At 40.9% G+C, this 18,767-nt stretch overlaps 8 protein-coding genes across 8 annotated transcripts; 5 read left to right on the top strand and 3 right to left on the bottom strand.

Moving 5' to 3' along the window:
* Positions 1–5,726: 5,726 nt before the first annotated feature.
* V1512DRAFT_255489 (mitochondrial carrier domain-containing protein) lies at positions 5,727–6,756 on the top strand (the record flags this gene model as incomplete). Its single annotated transcript, XM_066914807.1, has 3 exons — positions 5,727–5,855; positions 5,906–5,941; positions 5,986–6,756. 3 exons carry the CDS (start codon positions 5,727–5,729, stop codon positions 6,754–6,756), a joined length of 936 nt encoding a protein of 311 aa, XP_066769084.1.
* A 57-nt stretch (positions 6,757–6,813) lies between these two features.
* On the bottom strand, positions 6,814–8,184 carry V1512DRAFT_268543 (mitochondrial 37S ribosomal protein uS17m). The gene is made up of 3 exons (XM_066917497.1): positions 8,033–8,184; positions 7,855–7,986; positions 6,814–7,802 (listed from the first exon to the last, which is right to left on the bottom strand). The coding sequence occupies exons 2-3, from the start codon at positions 7,954–7,956 to the stop codon at positions 7,053–7,055; spliced, it is 852 nt and encodes a 283-aa protein (XP_066769083.1). The 5' UTR covers positions 7,957–7,986; positions 8,033–8,184; the 3' UTR covers positions 6,814–7,052.
* A 4-nt stretch (positions 8,185–8,188) lies between these two features.
* On the top strand, positions 8,189–9,059 carry V1512DRAFT_268542 (thioredoxin-like protein). The gene is made up of 3 exons (XM_066917496.1): positions 8,189–8,452; positions 8,497–8,851; positions 8,900–9,059. Exons 1-3 carry the CDS (start codon positions 8,276–8,278, stop codon positions 8,932–8,934), a joined length of 567 nt encoding a protein of 188 aa, XP_066769082.1. The 5' UTR covers positions 8,189–8,275; the 3' UTR covers positions 8,935–9,059.
* Positions 8,547–9,989, bottom strand: V1512DRAFT_115244 (uncharacterized protein). The gene is made up of 5 exons (XM_066912908.1): positions 9,708–9,989; positions 9,231–9,660; positions 9,039–9,184; positions 8,881–8,990; positions 8,547–8,839 (listed from the first exon to the last, which is right to left on the bottom strand). The coding sequence occupies exons 1-4, from the start codon at positions 9,891–9,893 to the stop codon at positions 8,937–8,939; spliced, it is 816 nt and encodes a 271-aa protein (XP_066769081.1). The 5' UTR covers positions 9,894–9,989; the 3' UTR covers positions 8,547–8,839; positions 8,881–8,936.
* A 97-nt stretch (positions 9,990–10,086) lies between these two features.
* On the top strand, positions 10,087–11,566 carry V1512DRAFT_250171 (glycosyl transferase; the record flags this gene model as incomplete). Its single annotated transcript, XM_066914651.1, has 2 exons — positions 10,087–10,246; positions 10,293–11,566. The coding sequence occupies 2 exons, from the start codon at positions 10,087–10,089 to the stop codon at positions 11,564–11,566; spliced, it is 1,434 nt and encodes a 477-aa protein (XP_066769080.1).
* A 238-nt stretch (positions 11,567–11,804) lies between these two features.
* Positions 11,805–13,192, top strand: V1512DRAFT_268537 (uncharacterized protein). The gene has a single exon (XM_066917495.1). The coding sequence runs from the start codon at positions 12,051–12,053 to the stop codon at positions 13,086–13,088; it is 1,038 nt and encodes a 345-aa protein (XP_066769079.1). The 5' UTR covers positions 11,805–12,050; the 3' UTR covers positions 13,089–13,192.
* Position 13,193: 1 nt separating this feature from the next.
* V1512DRAFT_272940 (uncharacterized protein) lies at positions 13,194–16,997 on the bottom strand (the record flags this gene model as incomplete). The annotated part of the gene is made up of 18 exons (XM_066917708.1): positions 13,194–13,454; positions 13,594–13,721; positions 13,789–13,897; positions 14,046–14,285; positions 14,355–14,633; positions 14,690–14,828; positions 14,914–14,960; positions 14,996–15,114; positions 15,145–15,259; positions 15,438–15,569; positions 15,595–15,759; positions 15,847–16,039; positions 16,084–16,173; positions 16,197–16,422; positions 16,449–16,520; positions 16,548–16,728; positions 16,776–16,883; positions 16,968–16,997. The coding sequence occupies 18 exons, from the start codon at positions 16,995–16,997 to the stop codon at positions 13,194–13,196; spliced, it is 2,634 nt and encodes an 877-aa protein (XP_066769078.1).
* A 762-nt stretch (positions 16,998–17,759) lies between these two features.
* On the top strand, positions 17,760–18,700 carry V1512DRAFT_250168 (Ca2+ regulator and membrane fusion protein Fig1-domain-containing protein; the record flags this gene model as incomplete). The annotated part of the gene is made up of 5 exons (XM_066914650.1): positions 17,760–17,787; positions 17,833–17,898; positions 17,943–18,128; positions 18,177–18,324; positions 18,376–18,700. 5 exons carry the CDS (start codon positions 17,760–17,762, stop codon positions 18,698–18,700), a joined length of 753 nt encoding a protein of 250 aa, XP_066769077.1.
* Between the last annotated feature and the right edge of the window lie 67 nt (positions 18,701–18,767).

Raw genomic sequence — 18,767 nt, 5'->3', positions numbered from 1 at the left:
TAAGTTAGCAATATGCATTAAAGTACCTGATTAACAGTCTTCCTTATCAGCAGCGCCGATTTCAGCACCCACTGTGTCATCTGCGCATGGCTCATCCACGTTGCCGTCACTGTCAACAGCACAATCGTCTTCAACATTCCGCTGTACAGCTGTCTGACCTTGACGGTAGTTTGAAATGAGTTCATATGCTTCTGCCAACAGATCAGCCCAATCACTGGTTTTGTCTTGGGAGAAATTTAAATTGTCTTCAAGTTGGCTTGTAGAATCTTAAAATTATGAATCATACCTTTGTAGTCGTTCACACAATTTGCCAGCAACTTCGCATTCTTCCGTATTTGGCAATCTTGAACGATGTTGCAAGAAGATGCGTTGAGCATAAAAGTTTGCAGACGGGTAATGTTGGCCATCTCAATTTCGATAATGCGAAGTTCATTTTATATCGCGTCAAAAGCAAAAGACGCCCCTATCACCTCTCTAAGACTTTCATCAGAAATCCGCCTTAGTCGTAGCTCTGGAAGTTCTCCGCAATCCTTAGACAAATACCACAAGTCTGTCAGACTGTTGAATCCAAGAGCATTGTTGTCAGCTTCAAATTTTATAAGAGCGTTAATGTCTGGTTTATTTGGCTTTAGACTAATCGAGACAAACTTCTCATCGTCAAATACTACACTATACTTCTCAATAGTGTTGGAATATGCGTAATATTTCTCGTTCTACTGACTACTATGTTTCTGTATTCTGTAGTAAAGTGTCTGTTTTGCACTCTTCATAATACTGCTCATCTACAGTAAACTAAAATAAATATAATACTATGTAATAACCCTCTAACTATATTTATACATGTATATATATATATATATATATACAACTCCCTAACTATATATATATATATATTCTAATCAAATCTTAAGCGATTTCAGCTACAAAGAAACCGGACAAGACACTTTAAAGCTTAATGGCAAGTGTGGATGTCCCAACTCTAAATAAGCGAAAGTCTAATTTCAATTAACCCTGAATGTAGTAAAGTTTTGAGAAATGACATATGTAACAATACAAAGTGCAACAAACAAACATACGTTCAACTCCTCTATAATATACACGCTACGTTATGACTATATAAGCATTAGTAAGTAGTACTGACTATAACGTGACATGGAATGGACCGTCACGCGTTCACGACAAGCGCTACCATTGTTAAGTTGTTAGAACAGCCGTTGGGTGTATCTAAAACTAATAAATGATCGCGTGCTTACTTGATTCTTCGGGACTGGAGCTATGACAATGAACTCTAGTCTGCCTAGAATTAGTAGGGTAAACTCTCAGTCAGAATAAATTGAATTTCAATTTACAAACTACGCTAAGCTAAGAACGGTCTTTATAATACGAGAACGAGTTCATGTTAACTATCATATAGTTACAATGTGTGAGAAAGAAACTCTATTGTAAGAACAAGATACATCAGACTAGTCAGCGGAAGTATTATACAGAAGCAGAGTAGTAAGTGAATCTTGAAACACACATTTGCATATGATACTGTAACGTAAAATGAAAGTAAAATTAGAAGTGAGAAGGATGTGGTTAGTTCGTGGGATTGCAATGTTCGTAATACGTACCGTAGTTAAATAAGTAGAGCAATGCCCACTTAGCCCTCTTCGAATAACTATTCTAGTTAATACTTAAAAAAAAAAAACTCAACTCAACAGAAGACAATTCTGTTAAAACTCATCTCAAATCTCAACAAGGTAATTACTTACTTTGTTCTTTGAAAAGACTCATAATCTAATGACTGTCACCATCGACTTCCACTGGTAACTGCAGAGAGAAACTTCTGTCTTCTGGCTGACGAATGTAGAAACAAGCCGGGCAATTACTACCGAGTATGCCAAGACCTAATTATAAGCTTTGATACCACTGAACAGAACGTTACTCTTACTAAAATGATCACAAGATATGTCACATTCACACCTTTGCTGAAACATCCCTTCAATACTAAGCCAATGAATGTAAGCGTCGCAAAATGGCCCAACCAAATACCGCCGACTGTTGAATAGATACTTCTTTGTCAGTTGTTTCCTCATGTCAGTAAGAAAGCCATGTGAGAAAAATCTTCTCGGCAAAAGTATTGCATAATAAACATCTTGATTGAGAATGCAACACCAGATCTATGACAAGTGTGTGGCCAGTATCCTTGATTGACAAGAGCAAGGATAAATGGGCGCTTTTTTGTTCCAACGATTTTTGCAAAACGTGAATCGGTTAGCAATACTGAAGATCTTAAACTTCATACAACTTCAACTTACCTACGAAATCCAAAAGCAGTGTTCTTGAGTCTGTTGGTCAGTCGATAGTGGGTATCAAGTGTGTAAAACAGTATTTAGCGTAAGCTTCTGAAATGTTATATCTGTAAGCCTCGTGATTCTTCTGTTGCCCGATACAGTTCACTTTTTCCGTCGATGACCCTTAGTTTTTTGTTCAATTAACGTCCTTTTTCTTTGATTGATCTACAAGAAATCAAAAAAAAAAAAAAAAAAAAAAAAAAGTTTCCGATTGGCAACAGTAGGCTCACTTCTTGCTATAACTTATTTACTTTGGTCAAAATAGCGAGCGAATAGCCTAAGATTACTGTTGCGAAATGAACGTAGAACCTCTGTTCTACTTTCTTCCTTTGAACGCGTTTTACGCTTGTAGATTGAGGGGTTTCGTACTACTGTTTGTGTTAGGCAAGAATAAAGATGACAATTTGTCCCACCCCGCTATAGTAATACTTCGTCCTGAGAATTATCCCATTACTATATCGAGGTACGAGATTCGAGGGTCTTGACAGCCTCCTGGCAGACGTTATAGGGTGAAGGTAGTCGTCTATTCATGTGAAGAAGCTACTAATCATAGTCTGCCAGAGTGACTCTTGCTGGTATCTCTGTAGGCCTAGTCTATAGCTATTCAGCATTCTCTTCACTTCTCTTTGATGCTGCCAAGGCTCTTCCTGCAGATCCATATACAGATCTAGCTGTTCCATATGGAACAGCTTGTGCTGTAATAACCTTTGGGATGATTTCAAGGTCCTCATCTGACTCATGGTCCTCCCACGGCTCAAATTGAGCCACGATCTCAACTGTTACATCCTCATCTATGTCAACCACAGCCTTAGCTGGAGGATTAAGATAGGTTTCAATAGCCATAGTTCTTTGAATACCTCGCTTCTGTTCCAAGCTGTTCAAAAGCTGTCTAATCTCTTGTACTACTAGCTGCTGTTCTCTATCAGCATTAGCAGGGATTGCTGGTACTACTGGTTGTAAAAAAAGAGTCGAATGTCTCCAGCAGTTTGCAATTGTAGAAGCACTAATATGCTTCCAGGCCTCAATAGACCACCTAATAGCCTTCATCACATTCATAGTCCTCATTGATTGATGGCCACACTCCATTTCATCAACCATATATTGGAGCCAGTGTCTCCTACAGTGACTCTTGAATGTCATGATGATGCCCTGGCCCAGAGACTGGTACTTTGTAGTGGCATTTGGTGGTAGATCGGCCACACAGAGATTGCTAATACCCTCTGGTTGGACTGCTTGTAAATGCTGCAAAGCAATAGCATGAACGCTGAAGTTATCCATTAGCAATAGCACTCTACGGCTATCGTAGTGGTTGAACCATAATAGCCATTCAGCCATTATCTCTGTAGTAATCCATGCTGTCCCATTGTATTTTCAAGATGCAGTTAAGGCAGTGGAGCTGTATGTTTGATACTGCAAGTGCTCTTGGTCTCTGGTTCTTGCCAATGAACCAGACAGACAACTTGTCACTATCATCAGCATTCAACAGAAATGAGCTGCAATCCTTGCTTTCTGCTCTTTGTACCACTAATGTTTTGAGTAGCAAGACCTCTATCTGGTGTAGCTTTCCAAAACAGGCCAGTCTCATTACATTGGGTATCGGGTACAGATGCTCTGAATAGCTTCCTAGATAGAAGTGGTTAGTATAGACCTAAGTGATAACATTGTAAAGTTACTAGCTGAGCAGCAGCTGTATCCTCACCAAGGTCACCAGCCTCACCATGGCGGACTCGTTGTTTGATGACACGACGTTTCTTGAACCTATCAACCCAGCCACTGCTAAACATGGGCAGCTCCATGCATTAATAAGCTGGTAAACGATGCCACAGTGTCTTTGCTGCTTGCTGAAGAAGCTCTGTAGACATTGGTACATCTACTTCCATACGTTTATGCCAGGTAAACAAGGCTGATCCAAAATCAGTCCAGGCCTCAGAGCATGCTCTCTTGCTGTTTCCACACTGTCCCTCCTCTTCTAAACTACTGTACTTTGCTGATAGTTGACACTGTTGCTTGTGATATTTTGACTTCCGACTCTTGCTGAAACCATTCAACTAGCTGATCTTGACGGCAGAGAAGGTTTTGACGAGGATGGAGACGTAGAGTGACTCTCTGTGCCTTCGTAATTGGTACACGTTTGTAGGTGGCTGACATACGCGGTATAGTGATAATGTGCTGTTTAGGTGGTAATATTTTAAAGACTGCAAACGTAGTAGTCATTATATGGAAATTTGCTTCGTGCACTTATTCAGCACTACTACACCGCAAATATTACTATTCAGCAAATTATTATAAAGGAGTAGGACTATAGATTTTCTATCGCGTATACATGAAACAAGTAAGAGTGAGAAGAGCTTAACGATAGCGTTCGTCATTCAACATGCATAGGATTAGGGTAATTTTTGAGTTGTTTTCTCAGGGGTTTAGTGTCTATTGTGGAAGGGCGGTTTATATAGTTCTTTATGATGGAATTTTATAGATTATCTTGGGTTTTATTCTTTTATTGTTTCTTACATGTAGCGCAATTGTGTAAAGAAAATTGAAAAGAAAGACACTGTTTAATTGTTTGTTGTGAAGTTACCTCTTTCCTCTTGAACGCAAATGAATCGAACGTAGGCCGGGGGAATTGCAGAAAATGCAGCGATCTTCGCGGGATCTTGTCGGGTCTTGTAATCTGTCTCGGAAGCTGCGGGAAACTGTTCGCAAGGCTCCGGAGACTTGAAAGACATGAGAGTCTGAACGTCAAACTCCGCGGGTTGCTCATTGACAGGTCGCCTTGTCCGCGCTGCTAGATCTATATCGCTTTGGGGCATTGCACATAAGTATACTCTCGTAAACAGAGCAGTTGTTCGTAGAACATCAATATAAACTTATATGCTTTCAAGGAAAAAAAAAAAAGGTAACTTTACAACAAACGATTAAACAGTGTTTTTCTTTTCAATTTTCTTTACACAATTGCGCTACATGTAAGAAACAATAAAAGAATAAAACCCAAGATAATCTATAAAATTCCATCATGAACTATAAACCGCCCTTCCACAATAGACACCAAACCCCTGAGAAAACAACTCAAAAAATATCCTAACCCTACAGCATACCTGATGGGACTAGTCCATTTCTTTGACTTTTTCATATTTTTTGATTGCACAAATTGTCAATTTAGATTATTCCAAGTTTCTTTTTGAGGAAATAAAAGTTATTTGACTGTTTAGGGCTCCATCCGGATATCTCTTTGTATTCTTACTCAATCGAGACCGGGCCGGAAGAAATATCATTTACACACTTTAGACTCACCGTCGTATGAAGTCTTCTTCAATCGCAACCAATTCCTCTGTTGGAGTCGCTGCTGCTGCTGCTGCTGCCGCTGTTGTAGTCTCACAATCTCCGTCCTCACAAATGTTGCAAACAGAAAAAAATCCACCGACTATTATCGAAGAGGATGAAGAAGAGTTTGATTATGAAGCATTGCCAAAAAATACATCATTGGCCTCAAATTTAATGGCGGGAGCATTTGCTGGTATTATGGTACTATAATATTTAATTATTTCAACTTGAATATTTTCTAATGTTCATAGGAACATACTGTTATGTATCCGGTGGACGCCATAAAGGTATGGCCAATAATGCGTACATTGGCCAGATACTAACTAGTTAGACTCGAATGCAAATTGTCAGTAAAGGAGGCGTTAGTTATTCTGGAATTTCAAATGCAATCTCAAGGATATCCGCAACTGAAGGCGCTCGTGCTCTCTGGAGAGGTATCACATCAGTTGCTATTGGTGCAGGCCCGGCACATGCCGTCTATTTCTCTGTATATGAACACACAAAGCAGCAGTTCGGTGGAAACGAAGGCACAGGATATCATCCAATCGCAACATCGCTTGCAGGCGCCTGTGCTACAATTGCATCAGATGCCCTCATGAACCCTTTCGATGTCATTAAACAGCGAATGCAGCTCGCAGGCCATTTATATCCAAACATCGCTGCTTGCGCCACAAGTATCTATCGAACCGAAGGCTTTTCGGCATTTTATATTTCATATCCCACTACATTGTTCATGAACATTCCTCTCACGGCACTCAATTTCACAACATACGAAGCCCTTTCTAAGTTTTTGAACCCACAACGAAAATACGACCCTTTGACACATTGCATCGCTGGAGGGCTAGCTGGTGCCGTCGCGGCCGCTGCTACAACACCCATGGACGTCATCAAGACATTTCTGCAGACAAAGGGCTCTTCGAGCGACCCTGAAATTAGAAACACAAATTCACTTGTTGACGCCTCAAGAGTTATATACCGGCGAGAAGGACTAAAAGGTTTCATGCGTGGCCTCCGACCAAGAATTGTTTCAAACATGCCCAGCACTGCCATTTCATGGACTGGCTATGAAATGGCAAAGTTTTACTTATACAGAAGCTGGTAGTAGCTGTCTGCGCTTTGGTCCATTTTGTATAATATGAGTCGCAAAATTGGTTTCTAATCTGCATTTTGATTTCCCGTGTCTTATTGTCTAGAATCTAACGCGTACATGCAACATATACAGTAAGATTGACATTATGTTTATGTTTCTTTCTCATTGCCGTATATGTACAGTAATAGCTCTTACGTTTCGCCAGATATTACGTGTACATGTAATGCAAGACTATTTACAACATGCTTGTATCTTCTTTCGTAGTCGTATATGTACAATAAAAACAGTCTACCCCAATCACCAAGTTCCTACTCTCTTAGCCTGCGAGCTTCTTCGCTGAATTTCTGTGCTCTTGTTTGCAGAGACGTGCTGAGGAGACTAACATTAGGTGGCCATGACTGCAACTTGTACTTTGCTCCTAGCTCTTGTGAAAGCGAGTTGAGGAAACTGCTGTCTGCAACCTTGTCGTCTCCTAAATGATATAATAACTGGTATGCTCTATAATCTGACCAAAACTCGTTAGTATCAATGGCCTTTCCAAGCTTGTTTGTAATTGCCATCATAGTAGCAGTGCGTTCTGCTTCTTGATTCAAAACTTCTTTCCTGTGATATAATTTGTAGAAATCGTCGTCAAGTTTCTCGTCTAGTTTCAGCCGATGAAAATACAGCGGCATACCATCCTCGCGAAATATAATCCACCGTTTGCCGTACTTCTGCCTTGTTTGATGATCCAACTTCTTCTGCTCTTGCTTCCGTTGACCATGGGTCAATTTCTTATTTTGGCTGATCAAATCCAACGCCTTGCTATATTCATCGTACTCTTGCTCAGTTGCCGCCAGTCTGAACTGGTTATCAACCAGATATTTGGTGTATTTAGCCTCAAGTTCAGTGAAATTCGAGTACTTTTGGAACACTTGACCAATTGGATTCTTAATCTCAGCAACAGCAAAGAACTTCCGAGCAGATAACGGCCGAGTGGACTCAATTCTGACAATATCTCCTTCACGACAAATCTCTCCTTCATCATGAACAAGAAAATCATGCCGTTTATTAACAACCTGTCGTCAAATGTTAACTTCAATTTACACAAAATTGTTCAATTGTACTTACGGCATTCAGTCGAGACTTCTTCACTGGAATCTGAACTCGGACTTTAATTGTCTTTGCCATTTTCCCTTGAGAAATGACCATACCGAGGAAATTTTGCCGCATTTTGTTATTATGCCTTTTGTCGTTAACAGTCTTGATATTTTAAAAGGTTTTCTCGGGAAAAAAACATATTGTGAACCTAAAATTGGACCGAAATGCAACTTTAATTGAACCGGTCCATTTACTTCTGAACGACCTATTAAAAACTAGAAAGATCAGAGAGAATTCAGACACTATTTTATACTATAAACAAATACAAAATGACGTAACAATCTACACTAATATAAAACGTAAGAGTGAATAAATTGACTGCATTATTTGGTGCTTGGAGATGTCCCAATTCAAGTGATCCTCCTTCACCACACTCCCACACAAAAACAAAATGCTAGCGCAATTGAGATTTCTTTCACAAACTGGACTTCGAGCAGGAAGATCCGGTGCTCGCATGTTCCATACGTCCACAATTTCCCGTATTGCCATCGGAGATGCAGTTCCAACTGTGCCTCTCTATGGACAGTCCCCGGGGGATGAAGTTAACTTGGCAGCGTTGACCAAATCTGTGAGTTAATTGGTCATGTATTTGACAATCACCTAACAAGGCAGGGAAAGTTCATTTTCGTGTTTGTGCCCGGCGCATACTCACCTGCCTGCTCTGCTAGACATGTTCCTGGCTACGTTTCACTAGCAGACCAATTCGCGTCCAAAGATGTTAATGGGATCTACGTTATTTCTGGCAATGACGCTTTTGTAATGAACTCATGGGGTAAAAGTATTGGCACTGCTGGGGGCAAGATCAAATATCTTGCTGATCCGACCCTCAAGTTTGTTACTGGTTTCGGCCTTGATTTTGACGCATCCAAGTTCTTTGGAAACCACCGCAGTAAGCGTGCCGCAGTTCTTGTCAAGGACGGTAAAGTCTCAAAGACCTGGGTTGAACCCGACAACACTGGTATCAGTGGTAAATATGCTTAACGTCATCGATCTTACAATTCTCTAACCGTATTAGTATCCGAAGCCAAGAACGTTATGGATGAGTTGTGAGCTCAATCGCTATCGCTTTGATCGCCTAAGAAGTCGATACTGAAGTTACCTGCAACCTAAACTAGTTAGATTCTTGAGTAATAAAAATCGTCAACATGACGTACAACTCGCTTTGGCTTATCATTATTTCTTGAGTTTGCTTGTGTCTCTGAATGAGACTGGGCACCTGAGGACAAGCCTCGAGAGTCGGCCTGAAGCTGTGCTACTTCTGCTGCAAATTCTCGCTCGGCCTTGATCTTCTTTGCCTTTTCTACTTGAATGGGTAACAGTCTCACAGTCATTCAATTTACACATACCCAAACTATAGCGAGGGACCATTCCTAGCTCAGCCAACAAGTTTTGTAGATATTGTATTTTCTCCTTTCCTGATTCGAACGGAGCCAGTTCTCGGGTCCACTGTTTTCGAACTCCGCATTTGACAACCCATGATTTTAATGATGCTATTTTGGCTTCGACTGAGTCCTCAGGGGTCTTTGATTTTGAACTTCTCTTGCGACGTTCTTTTGACCTTAATTTCTTTTCTTTGGGTAGTTCTTGTTTGACCTTTGTCTTTTGCGTTTTTGGAGTTTCATCTGAAACATCTGAATAATTTGATTGATCAATATTTTCAATTGGTTCAACTGATATAATCCCTTTCTTTGGCGGAGACGCGTTATGTTCAAGTTTGCGCCTTGTTCCTTTCTTTGCTGGACTTGTCAGCTTTTTCCGCAATTTTTCAGATTCAGACTTATCAATTAATAAACAGCATAAAGAAACCAAGCTTTGAAACTCACAATAACCAGGTCCGCTAATTCTGACGAACGCGTGCGCCAATACGAGTCTTTAAAGAAATCCGCAGGAAGACCAATTTTGTTTACTACCTCGGTTCTAATTGATTTGAGAGTAGCAACATCAAGATTTGAACTTCTTAAGACTTCCAACAAAACGCTTTCAACTTGTTCAGTATTGACTGCAGCCATTTTATATGTCTGGTATATAAACGCGTCTTGTCGTTCTCACATAGAAAGTGAAAAACAAGCAGGGTTAGGACTAAGCCGCATATCGATCGGCGTGGATACGTCTGTTGAGCTGGTCCACTTCACTCTTTTTGCTTTAAGTGATATCCGAGGCCTGATCTGCTCCGTACTGACTTTAGAAAGACCGAAAGACAAAATGAGTGCAGATAATTTGCTTGTAGTATCTAATCGTTTGCCAATCACGATTAAACGCGGAGACGATGGAAAGTATGAGTTTTCAATGTCGTCTGGGGGATTGGTGTCTGCTCTGTCTGGATTGAAAAAATCTACCACTTTTACTTGGTTTGGATGGCCTGGTATGCAGATTAAAAGTTGAATATATAATGGTTTCTAACTATTTAGGACTGGAAGTTCCAGACGACGAAAAACCAGCGATGGTGAAGCGATTGAGGGACGAGTTTAGTTGTGTGCCTGTGTTTCTGTCTGATGAACTGGCTGATCTTCATTACAACGGATTCAGCAACAGTATTTTGTGGCCTTTGTTTCATTATCACCCAGGTGAAATGAACTTTGATGAGACGGCGTGGGAGGCTTATAGAGAAGCTAATAAGTTGTTTGCACGAGCAATTGCAGATGTTGTTTCTGATGGAGACCTCGTTTGGGTGCACGACTATCACTTAATGCTGCTGCCTGCTATGCTTAGAGAAGAAATTGAAACGAAAGCTAGAGACGTTAGAATTGGATTTTTTTTGCATACCCCGTTTCCCTCAAGTGAAATCTACCGTATTCTCCCTGTTCGTCGAGAGGTTTTAGAAGGCGTGTTAGAGTGCGACTTAGTTGGATTCCATACATATGATTACGCAAGACACTTTTTATCTTCGTGCTCCAGAATATTGGGCTTGCCGACCAGTCCAAATGGAGTACAGTATAAGGGAAAGAATGTCACGGTTGGCACTTTTCCAATTGGTATTGATCCAGAAAAGTTCACTGAAGCATTGAAGACAGAGAAAGTAAAAAAGAGAATTGCCCAGCTTGAGAGCAAGTTTGAAGGTGTTAAATTGATTGTCGGTGTTGATCGTCTTGACTACATTAAAGGTGTTCCCCAGAAATTGCATGCTCTTGAAGTGTTTCTGACGGAGCATCCAGAGTGGATTGGGAAGGTTGTACTTGTGCAAGTAGCAGTACCATCTCGACAGGATGTTGAAGAATATCAGAATTTGAGAGCGGTTGTAAACGAGCTTGTGGGACGAATTAACGGCCGATTCGGGACAGTAGAGTTCATGCCAATTCATTTTATGCACAAGTCAGTGAACTTTGACGAGCTTGTTGCATTATATGCCGTGAGTGATGCTTGTCTTGTAAGCAGTACTCGAGATGGCATGAACTTGGTTTCGTATGAATACATTGCATGTCAGCAAAAGCGGAACGGAGTTATGATTTTGAGTGAATTTGCAGGAGCTGCTCAATCATTGAACGGAAGTATTATTGTGAATCCATGGAACACTGAGGAACTAGCAGATGCCATCTACGATGCCATGACGATGCCAGAAGAGGTGCGGGTTGCCAATAACGAGATGTTGTTTCGATATGTTAACAAGTACACATCTGCGTACTGGGGTGAATCTTTTGTGAACGAGATGAAGCGACTTGCGGGTGTTAACAAAAAAGATTCATGATCAATTGTGAGTTGTTAATGTTGTTTTATTAATCAGTTTATTTATTGTGTAACACAGCATTCTGCGTGCTTTTAATTTCCAACTTGACAGGGCACGGGCCAATATTCCGAACACTGGCAAACAATTTTTGACTTTGAACCCGGGTCTGTTGATTGTGGCTTGCGACTTATAAGTTGTCGATGTAATAAATCCAAAATAGTAGACATATGTAAGTAATACACTGTAGCAGTAAGATGGTATAACACATATGTAATTGCCGAGACCCGGACCTTGCCCTTAAGAGATCTCAATTGATGAACGCCTTTTGAGCACAGGCGAAAACGTTTAGCACGGACCTTCTGACCCGGGAGTGCAGTCTCACTCAAAGTTCTTATCTCTGCATGCGGTTATCAAATTTGCACCTTCTCGGCATTCGATGTCTCTTCGTCTTTACCTCTCAAATTGAAATCTCACTTTACCAATAAACACGATTGTTCAAATAACAATGGCAGAATTCGATTATCATCCACATTCAGGCTTATATCCTGGTACTTTTTACTCTGCACCGTCATCAGCTTGTTCAGATAATCCACAACAAACTGAAGAGATCGACGAACTTGATCATCTCGTCAATCAGCGAATGAATGAGCAAATGGGCACAAGAGGATATTCAGAAGATACGTTCAGTCAATGTGATCAGTCCTCCTCTGCTTCTTCAATCTCTCAAAGTCATCAACCAAACTCCGATCTTTTTCATCACTACTACAACCCGTACTTTGCTCCAGCAGCTCAGTACATAGTTGCACCATATAATCTGACGTCGTTGAACAATATAGTCGATTCGGATGTTTTAAGAGCCAAATCCCTGCCAACTATGGATGTTTCTTCTACTGCTATCACACTTTCGCCAATGGCTTCGACCGAAATCATTAAACATCGCCAACTTCAATTTAGATTTGATCAGTTTGCGCGTAGTTCTGTTAATACCGGATTGCCTGAACTGTCTCCGATTTCACCAACTGTTATGCCGCCACCACTACATTCTGTACAATTGGCAGGACCGGCACCGATCAGCTCTCTTCCCGAAACAGTAGCTGCACAGCAAACAGAGCCTTCACGAGTTGTCTCAGCGGAGGAGCGGTCAGTTACTAGACGTCAAGGTCATAACAGGAACTACCGATGCCGTCATTGCGCCCTCGTCTTTTCCGACGCGGACTCGCTAAAGCGTCATATACTGACCCTGCCAGACGCAAGTTTGTCACAGAGACCATACAAGTGCTCGGACCAAAACTGTGACTGGCATATTATTGGATTCCATCGGAACAATGATTGTTCGCGGCATTTCAGACAGGTCCACGGAGTTCGGGAGTTTGTTTGTCGCTGGCAAGGGGCCCGCGAATGCCGCACTCATAGATTTGTGACTGCGTGGTTGCGAAATCGTCATGAGCAAACGGTTCATGCTAGACATATGGTCATTCTGGATGGGAAAGGAACAGGTAAAAGGCTTCAAAATCAAGATGCCGCTGCAGAAGTTTCATTTTGATTGCAAGCTGATTTTAAGTTCAGTTATTAGTTTATTTGTTCTGCGATTTGGGCATTGGTGTTTTGGTTTGTACTGAATTTAATATATACATATATATATATATATCTATTTGCTAAAGTAGTCTGATACCCAATCTTTATCCTTGAGAATCTGTAGGTGCAGCCGCATCTCTTTCACCAAAACTGATGCTAGCACTCTATAGTACACCAAATTCAAAAGTAAAAGGCCTGAATATAACGCTTTGTCAACCCGTAAACTATAAACAGCAATAATTTCGTCACCAGTCGAAAGCGGACAACATCCGTTGACCCCTTGACCGGACTTGCACGTAAGTTGCAGTCCCTCAAACCCATAATTGAACAAAAACTTAGAAACATCGACTCATTAATATGGCTAAACTCACGCAAAAATCCCACCATATTGCATGACATTATATCACTCATCAGCTTTCTGATAGAAAGCGCAACAGAAATTATATTAGCAAAAATCCAGCGTGCTTGAACACAGTGTTGCACGCAGTGTTGAACGCAATCCCAATAGACTCACCGCAGTTTGCCGTCGCAAAACACACAAACGCCGCCGCAAAAAACATTGGAACCGTACGAAGGACACCTGTAACTAAAGCCACGAAAACTGCAAACAATAACGAAATAAAAATTTCAAGTAACACAGAATACGTAAAACAAAAATGTCAACACACCGTACACTCCATCAACTTGTTCGCAGTAAAAGATATCTCTCGCTACAGAATAAAGTGCAACATTGCATAACATACCAACAAAGTACTTTGCGCTAAATTGCTGTAAAATCTCAATTTGGTTTATATACCAACAAAATCATCTTTAACAGGTGAGAAAAACAAAGCCATTGTATACCTAAGCCAACGATTCGCGCAAACCAAACTATTAGCTCCACTTAGTTCCGTTTGGTATCGAGCAATTGTCTTCTAAGTAGCACCTTAGTTACTTGCGCAAAGCCCGCCATGTTTCGTTGCAACGCACCCAGCCCTACTGGACTTTGCACAGAGACATTCATATCCATTGCCATAAAAGATTTGGCCATCTGCGCCGCAACGCCGACAAGCAAAATATGATCTGCCACATTTGTCAGTGGTGGGAATGGAAGACCACAAGATTGAAAGTATGATTTGATGGTTTCGTTCACAGTCTCGCTGTATACCAACTCGACCACCTTTTGCTAAGAGCAGAATATTTGCGAAAATAATGAAAATAAATCTGAACGTGGCCGATGAATAGTGCATATCACAATTCTACCTTCTTCTGCTAAAGATTTCAAAACCGTCAGAATAGATGCAGCGGTAAAACTGTCCAACCCAAAGACAGGCTCAGGCTCATCCAAAAGCAGAACCTTGGGATCATTGAGCAAGTGTACACTAAAAGATACCCGTCTCCTTTCTACTCCACTAATACTCTTCAAAAACTCAGTACCAATCACAATAAACCCCATTTTGGCAATAACATCCTCAACCTCACCTCTTTTCTGTGTCAATATAGGAAACTTTGGTAAGCGCAGGTCAGCCGCAAACTAAAGCGTCTCTTGAACAGTAATTATTGCGAGCAAGCCATCGTCCTTTGAGTAACATATGAACATATAGATTTCATCACATTTGTCGAACCCGTTGCCCATCTATAACAACATGATCTTCGGTGAAAGACTGTGCTTAGATTTAATAGTGAATTCTTCCCTGAGCCACTGGGCCCTAAAATAGTATTGATTTGCCTAGATCAAAAGAAGCAGTGATTTCTTTCAAACTATTAATCTGCTTTATTCGTAAAGCAAAGTTACTTTTTGTAAACTCAAGAACACATTGTCCACATAGACAGCTATCGGATGAAAATTCATTTCAACGGCCTTATTAGCAGGTGACATTAGCGACAGCAATTCACCGGCAGAAGAGATCGAAGTATTGGATGCACAGGAACGTCCCATGGCTTAATGTGAAACATGAATGCAGCAAAGAGATATTGAACAATTGGGACGCATAGTATCGCAACCAATAGAACTGCTATCTAAATTGGTTTTACTCCAAGCGCACGCAGTTGAAATGCACCAGTGTATTGCTCGCAGGCCGAATCGCCTTCATCTCCATACGGACAGTCGCCGAAATATCCAGAAAAAATTGTCGAGGCGCACGCAGAAAAACCATATAACTAGAATTGTAATGACCGATGGGGTATAAACGCCGTCACTTGCATGATAAGCTATCCAGCGCATCCATCTTAGATAAACAGGCGCTGCATCTGTTTGTAAAAAGTAAGCACACGATAAGGTTTGTATCGTTACCACGGAGTTTCCCGCAAGCACGGCCAACTTCTATTCTCTGGAAACGGGCGCAGATGCAATTGCCAGCGTAATACTGGCATAATGCTGCGACAACACACCCAGAAAAAAAATGTTCGAGCGTCGTGTTCGAAACCAATCATAAAGTAAAAAATGACCTAAGCTATTAGTTACGCTTTCCTTCAGTGACCACCAAACACCATACCGCAAACAAAAATCGAACTGCCAGGTCTTCCGTGACTAGACGAGCCAACGGTCTGTAAATTAAAATCCAGGCATTAAACATGCCTTCGTTTCTGTCGCGATCAAAAACTTTGGCATCTGTTGTACAAATCCAATACGCCTTATACATCAAAATGAGATTTCCTTGCTAGCTGTAGCAGCATAGATAGCACCTTTCCATGATGTCATTCCAGTGATGCTACCGTCCAAAGCAAAAAATAATCCAGCCAGTGACAGTGCCATTCAAGATGACTTCTAGAAACATTGCCAGTAGACTCATCTCGTCCCTAACAGTTGTCAACGTGGTTCGTTTTGACAGTATTATTCTTTCACGAAGTAAAGGAGCATGTGCGTTCAGCAATGCAAGTGGTCCTGGCAAAAGGGTAACTGGCCTAAATTTCTCAACTCGTCGCCATTCTTGGACAAATCTGTCTATCGCCTCCTCAGACTCAGCTTGCCGTTCCCGGACTACAAATCGTAAGTGGCTAAATCAATCATGGTGTCTGCAGGATTCATGTCGGTAGGAGCCATATGACCCCTTCTCTCAAAGTACGATATCGACCTCGAAATTGGATCAACATATACCGGCTGCCTCTTTGAAGTAACATTTTTGAATCAAACAAAAAGAAAAAGTCTGAACAAGACTGATGTATCAAAGTGATTAGAGTTAGTTTTTTTCTTGCCAGTTTTCGAAGCGTTTGCACCAGCAGCTGTGCAGAAAACGCATATAGTCTCGTTGTAGGCTCATTAAGAAACAGAACTGATGTATTTGAAAGCAGCTGGACTCTAATACTCAACCGCCGCTTCTCACCTCCAGATAACCCTTTACAATCATACCACCGACAACAGTATCCGCACATTCTTTCAAGCCCAGCTCCAAAATTACCTCTTCCACAAACCGTCCTCTTTCTTCATGCGGTTGTATCTGCTAATAACCGTAAATCTGCAGAATATTACAAAGTTTTTCTAGTGGTAAGTTTTGGCAGTAAACGTCTTGCTGTAGAACGTACGCATGACTCACTTTATGAATATTGGTATGGCCATTTAGTAATACAAGCACATTTATTTGCAGGCTCGATATTTTCATTCTTGCTGCCATAACATATAGCGACGAAGTCTAATTGGAGCTGATCTGCAGCTGTTATATATAATCGGTTATATCACCTTTCCAGAGCCACTGCCACCAACAATAGCCATGACCGAGCCAGAAGGAACATCGAAAGAGATATTATCAAGAATAACTTTCATATCCTCCTCAACTTGACTTCTTTTCTTTTTTTTTCTATAGGTTTCCCGACCCAATGTGCTGCATATATGCGGATTGCGGAGATATATACTCATAGTCAGATTTCTCACAAAACCATCAATCCACAGCTTCAACGTCATTGAATGATAATTGGGGACCTCCTTGTCTTTGGGTCCGAAGCGGAGTATTTGACAAGAAACTTCCTGTATCCTGTTTATTTGTTGATTTCTATCATTGAGCCGTGCTTGTTAATCGACATGATCATATTCGCATGTATATTTTCTGACGCCAGTTCCAGTGCAGCTGCATTCAATTTAACGTGACTTTCCATATGCACGAGGCTCAGACCAAAACCTATGTGATCCGGTTTAAGGTACGAATACTAAACCTTAGCGAATGTGCGGCTTTCGGGAAGTGCCGTTCGACGTCCTTCTTGAACAACGGGCATCGCTTCAAAGTGCTGGGCATTATCTTGACTTACAGGTCCATATCTTGAAAACTACAGAAGAATGTTTTTTCGTTTCGTCATGGCAGAAGGGTGATGAAATATTATATATAATGAGGAGAAGTCCATAGCACTTTACGCAGAGACTTCAAAAGGACCAGTGGATAGTTCCATTAACATTGCGGAGGATGAAAATACGCATTCAGTGCCAGATAGTTAGCCTTAACATGGGTCTTAAAGGTACACTAGTCAATTGTTTGTACGTAGTAATGCAAGCTCTAAATGAGGCTATATGAGATTCTAGATGCTATAATGACAGAATACCAGATTGGGACAACCTTAAAATGTAAACAAACTCCTTGCACGGATTTCGATATAGCATGGCTCAATATTTGATTCATTTCTGCTGTGCTCTTTTTGACATCTTTTTGTACAAGTCAACTGTAGAAACTTACGAATGGCTTCCTTTAATATCGAGTTTTTAAGTATGTTACTCGTCATTGTGCTAAACATGAATTGACGACCATCAGGCATATCCTTTATTCGTCCCCGACATATATTTCAGCTGTTCTTGTTATCTGTTATAATTATAACATGTAAGCTTGTCGGATAGTGATTACGCTTATCTGAACAAAGACAGCACTACTCCTAGCTGGATGCTCTACATCATTCAGTTTCTTGCCACAAATTTATTTGCTTAACATTGGATATAATGACGGGACAGTGTACCAACCGGTAGATCCTACAATTATCAACCAGCAAGCTGGAGTCCAGCTGGCAAATATTGCTCTGCAGACAGCATTTGAAGTGCGAGTTGGATATTTTGGTGAGACGAGACGTGGAGCATAAACATATCAGACTAACACTATGCAAGCATTATGTATAAACGCTGTACCCGGATCTTGGTTGTGTTCGCAAAACGCAACCTCCCTCGCTGAACAACTTAGTCCGGCTGATGACCCCTTTAATGTACTACATGTTGCAGCAGTTTTCCACGATACAATCATGTTTCCTTACTTGCTGTAAGTACAAGATCTGCCAACAATTCTTGTCATATGTACCTAATATAATAGAATATGCTCTGCAGGCCTATCATTTGTGATTTTCGTCTTTATTTCGCCGTCACCTCCTGTGATGAAAACGTTGACAGTGATTACAGGTTATTTAGCAGCAACTATGATCTTAATATCGGTTCTTTGGCAACATGTTGCATGCACTACCGCAGCCAGTACAATTGTAAACCAATCAAACGGAACACTTTTTACTAGCATTGGAAAAATTGCGGTGATCTTTGGTTGGCTTTCGTTTGGACTGCTAACGTTAACGGTTGCCGGGGTTTATTTATATATCAAGATTGAAAGAGTTGCACAAGGTTTTGAAGATATAGCAACAGAATAGAGCAGAATGTTTATTATCCCATATAAGATGTAACAATTAGCTAAACATGTATTGGTGTCACTACCCT

Source organism: Lipomyces arxii, assembly GCF_038497795.1.
Source record: "Lipomyces arxii strain Phaff 12-163 unplaced genomic scaffold V1512scaffold_38, whole genome shotgun sequence".
Lineage (NCBI taxonomy): Eukaryota > Fungi > Ascomycota > Lipomycetes > Lipomycetales > Lipomycetaceae > Lipomyces > Lipomyces arxii.
This window is presented reverse-complemented; position numbering and strand designations above follow the sequence as displayed.

Coding starts and splice junctions, on each gene's coding strand:
- V1512DRAFT_268543 (XM_066917497.1), bottom strand. CDS start 7,956: ATGCGGCAAAATTTCCTCGGTATGGTCATTTCTCAAGGGAAAATGGCA. Junction 7,803..7,854: donor AGAAGTCTCGACTGAATGCC/GTAAGTACAATT, acceptor ATTTGACGACAG/GTTGTTAATAAACGGCATGA.
- V1512DRAFT_268542 (XM_066917496.1), top strand. CDS start 8,276: ATGCTAGCGCAATTGAGATTTCTTTCACAAACTGGACTTCGAGCAGGA. Junction 8,453..8,496: donor TGGCAGCGTTGACCAAATCT/GTGAGTTAATTG, acceptor CTAACAAGGCAG/GGAAAGTTCATTTTCGTGTT. Junction 8,852..8,899: donor CGACAACACTGGTATCAGTG/GTAAATATGCTT, acceptor TAACCGTATTAG/TATCCGAAGCCAAGAACGTT.
- V1512DRAFT_115244 (XM_066912908.1), bottom strand. CDS start 9,893: ATGGCTGCAGTCAATACTGAACAAGTTGAAAGCGTTTTGTTGGAAGTC. Junction 9,661..9,707: donor AATTAGCGGACCTGGTTATT/GTGAGTTTCAAA, acceptor TTAATTGATAAG/TCTGAATCTGAAAAATTGCG. Junction 9,185..9,230: donor GGTCCCTCGCTATAGTTTGG/GTATGTGTAAAT, acceptor CCATTCAAGTAG/AAAAGGCAAAGAAGATCAAG.
- V1512DRAFT_268537 (XM_066917495.1), top strand. CDS start 12,051: ATGGCAGAATTCGATTATCATCCACATTCAGGCTTATATCCTGGTACT.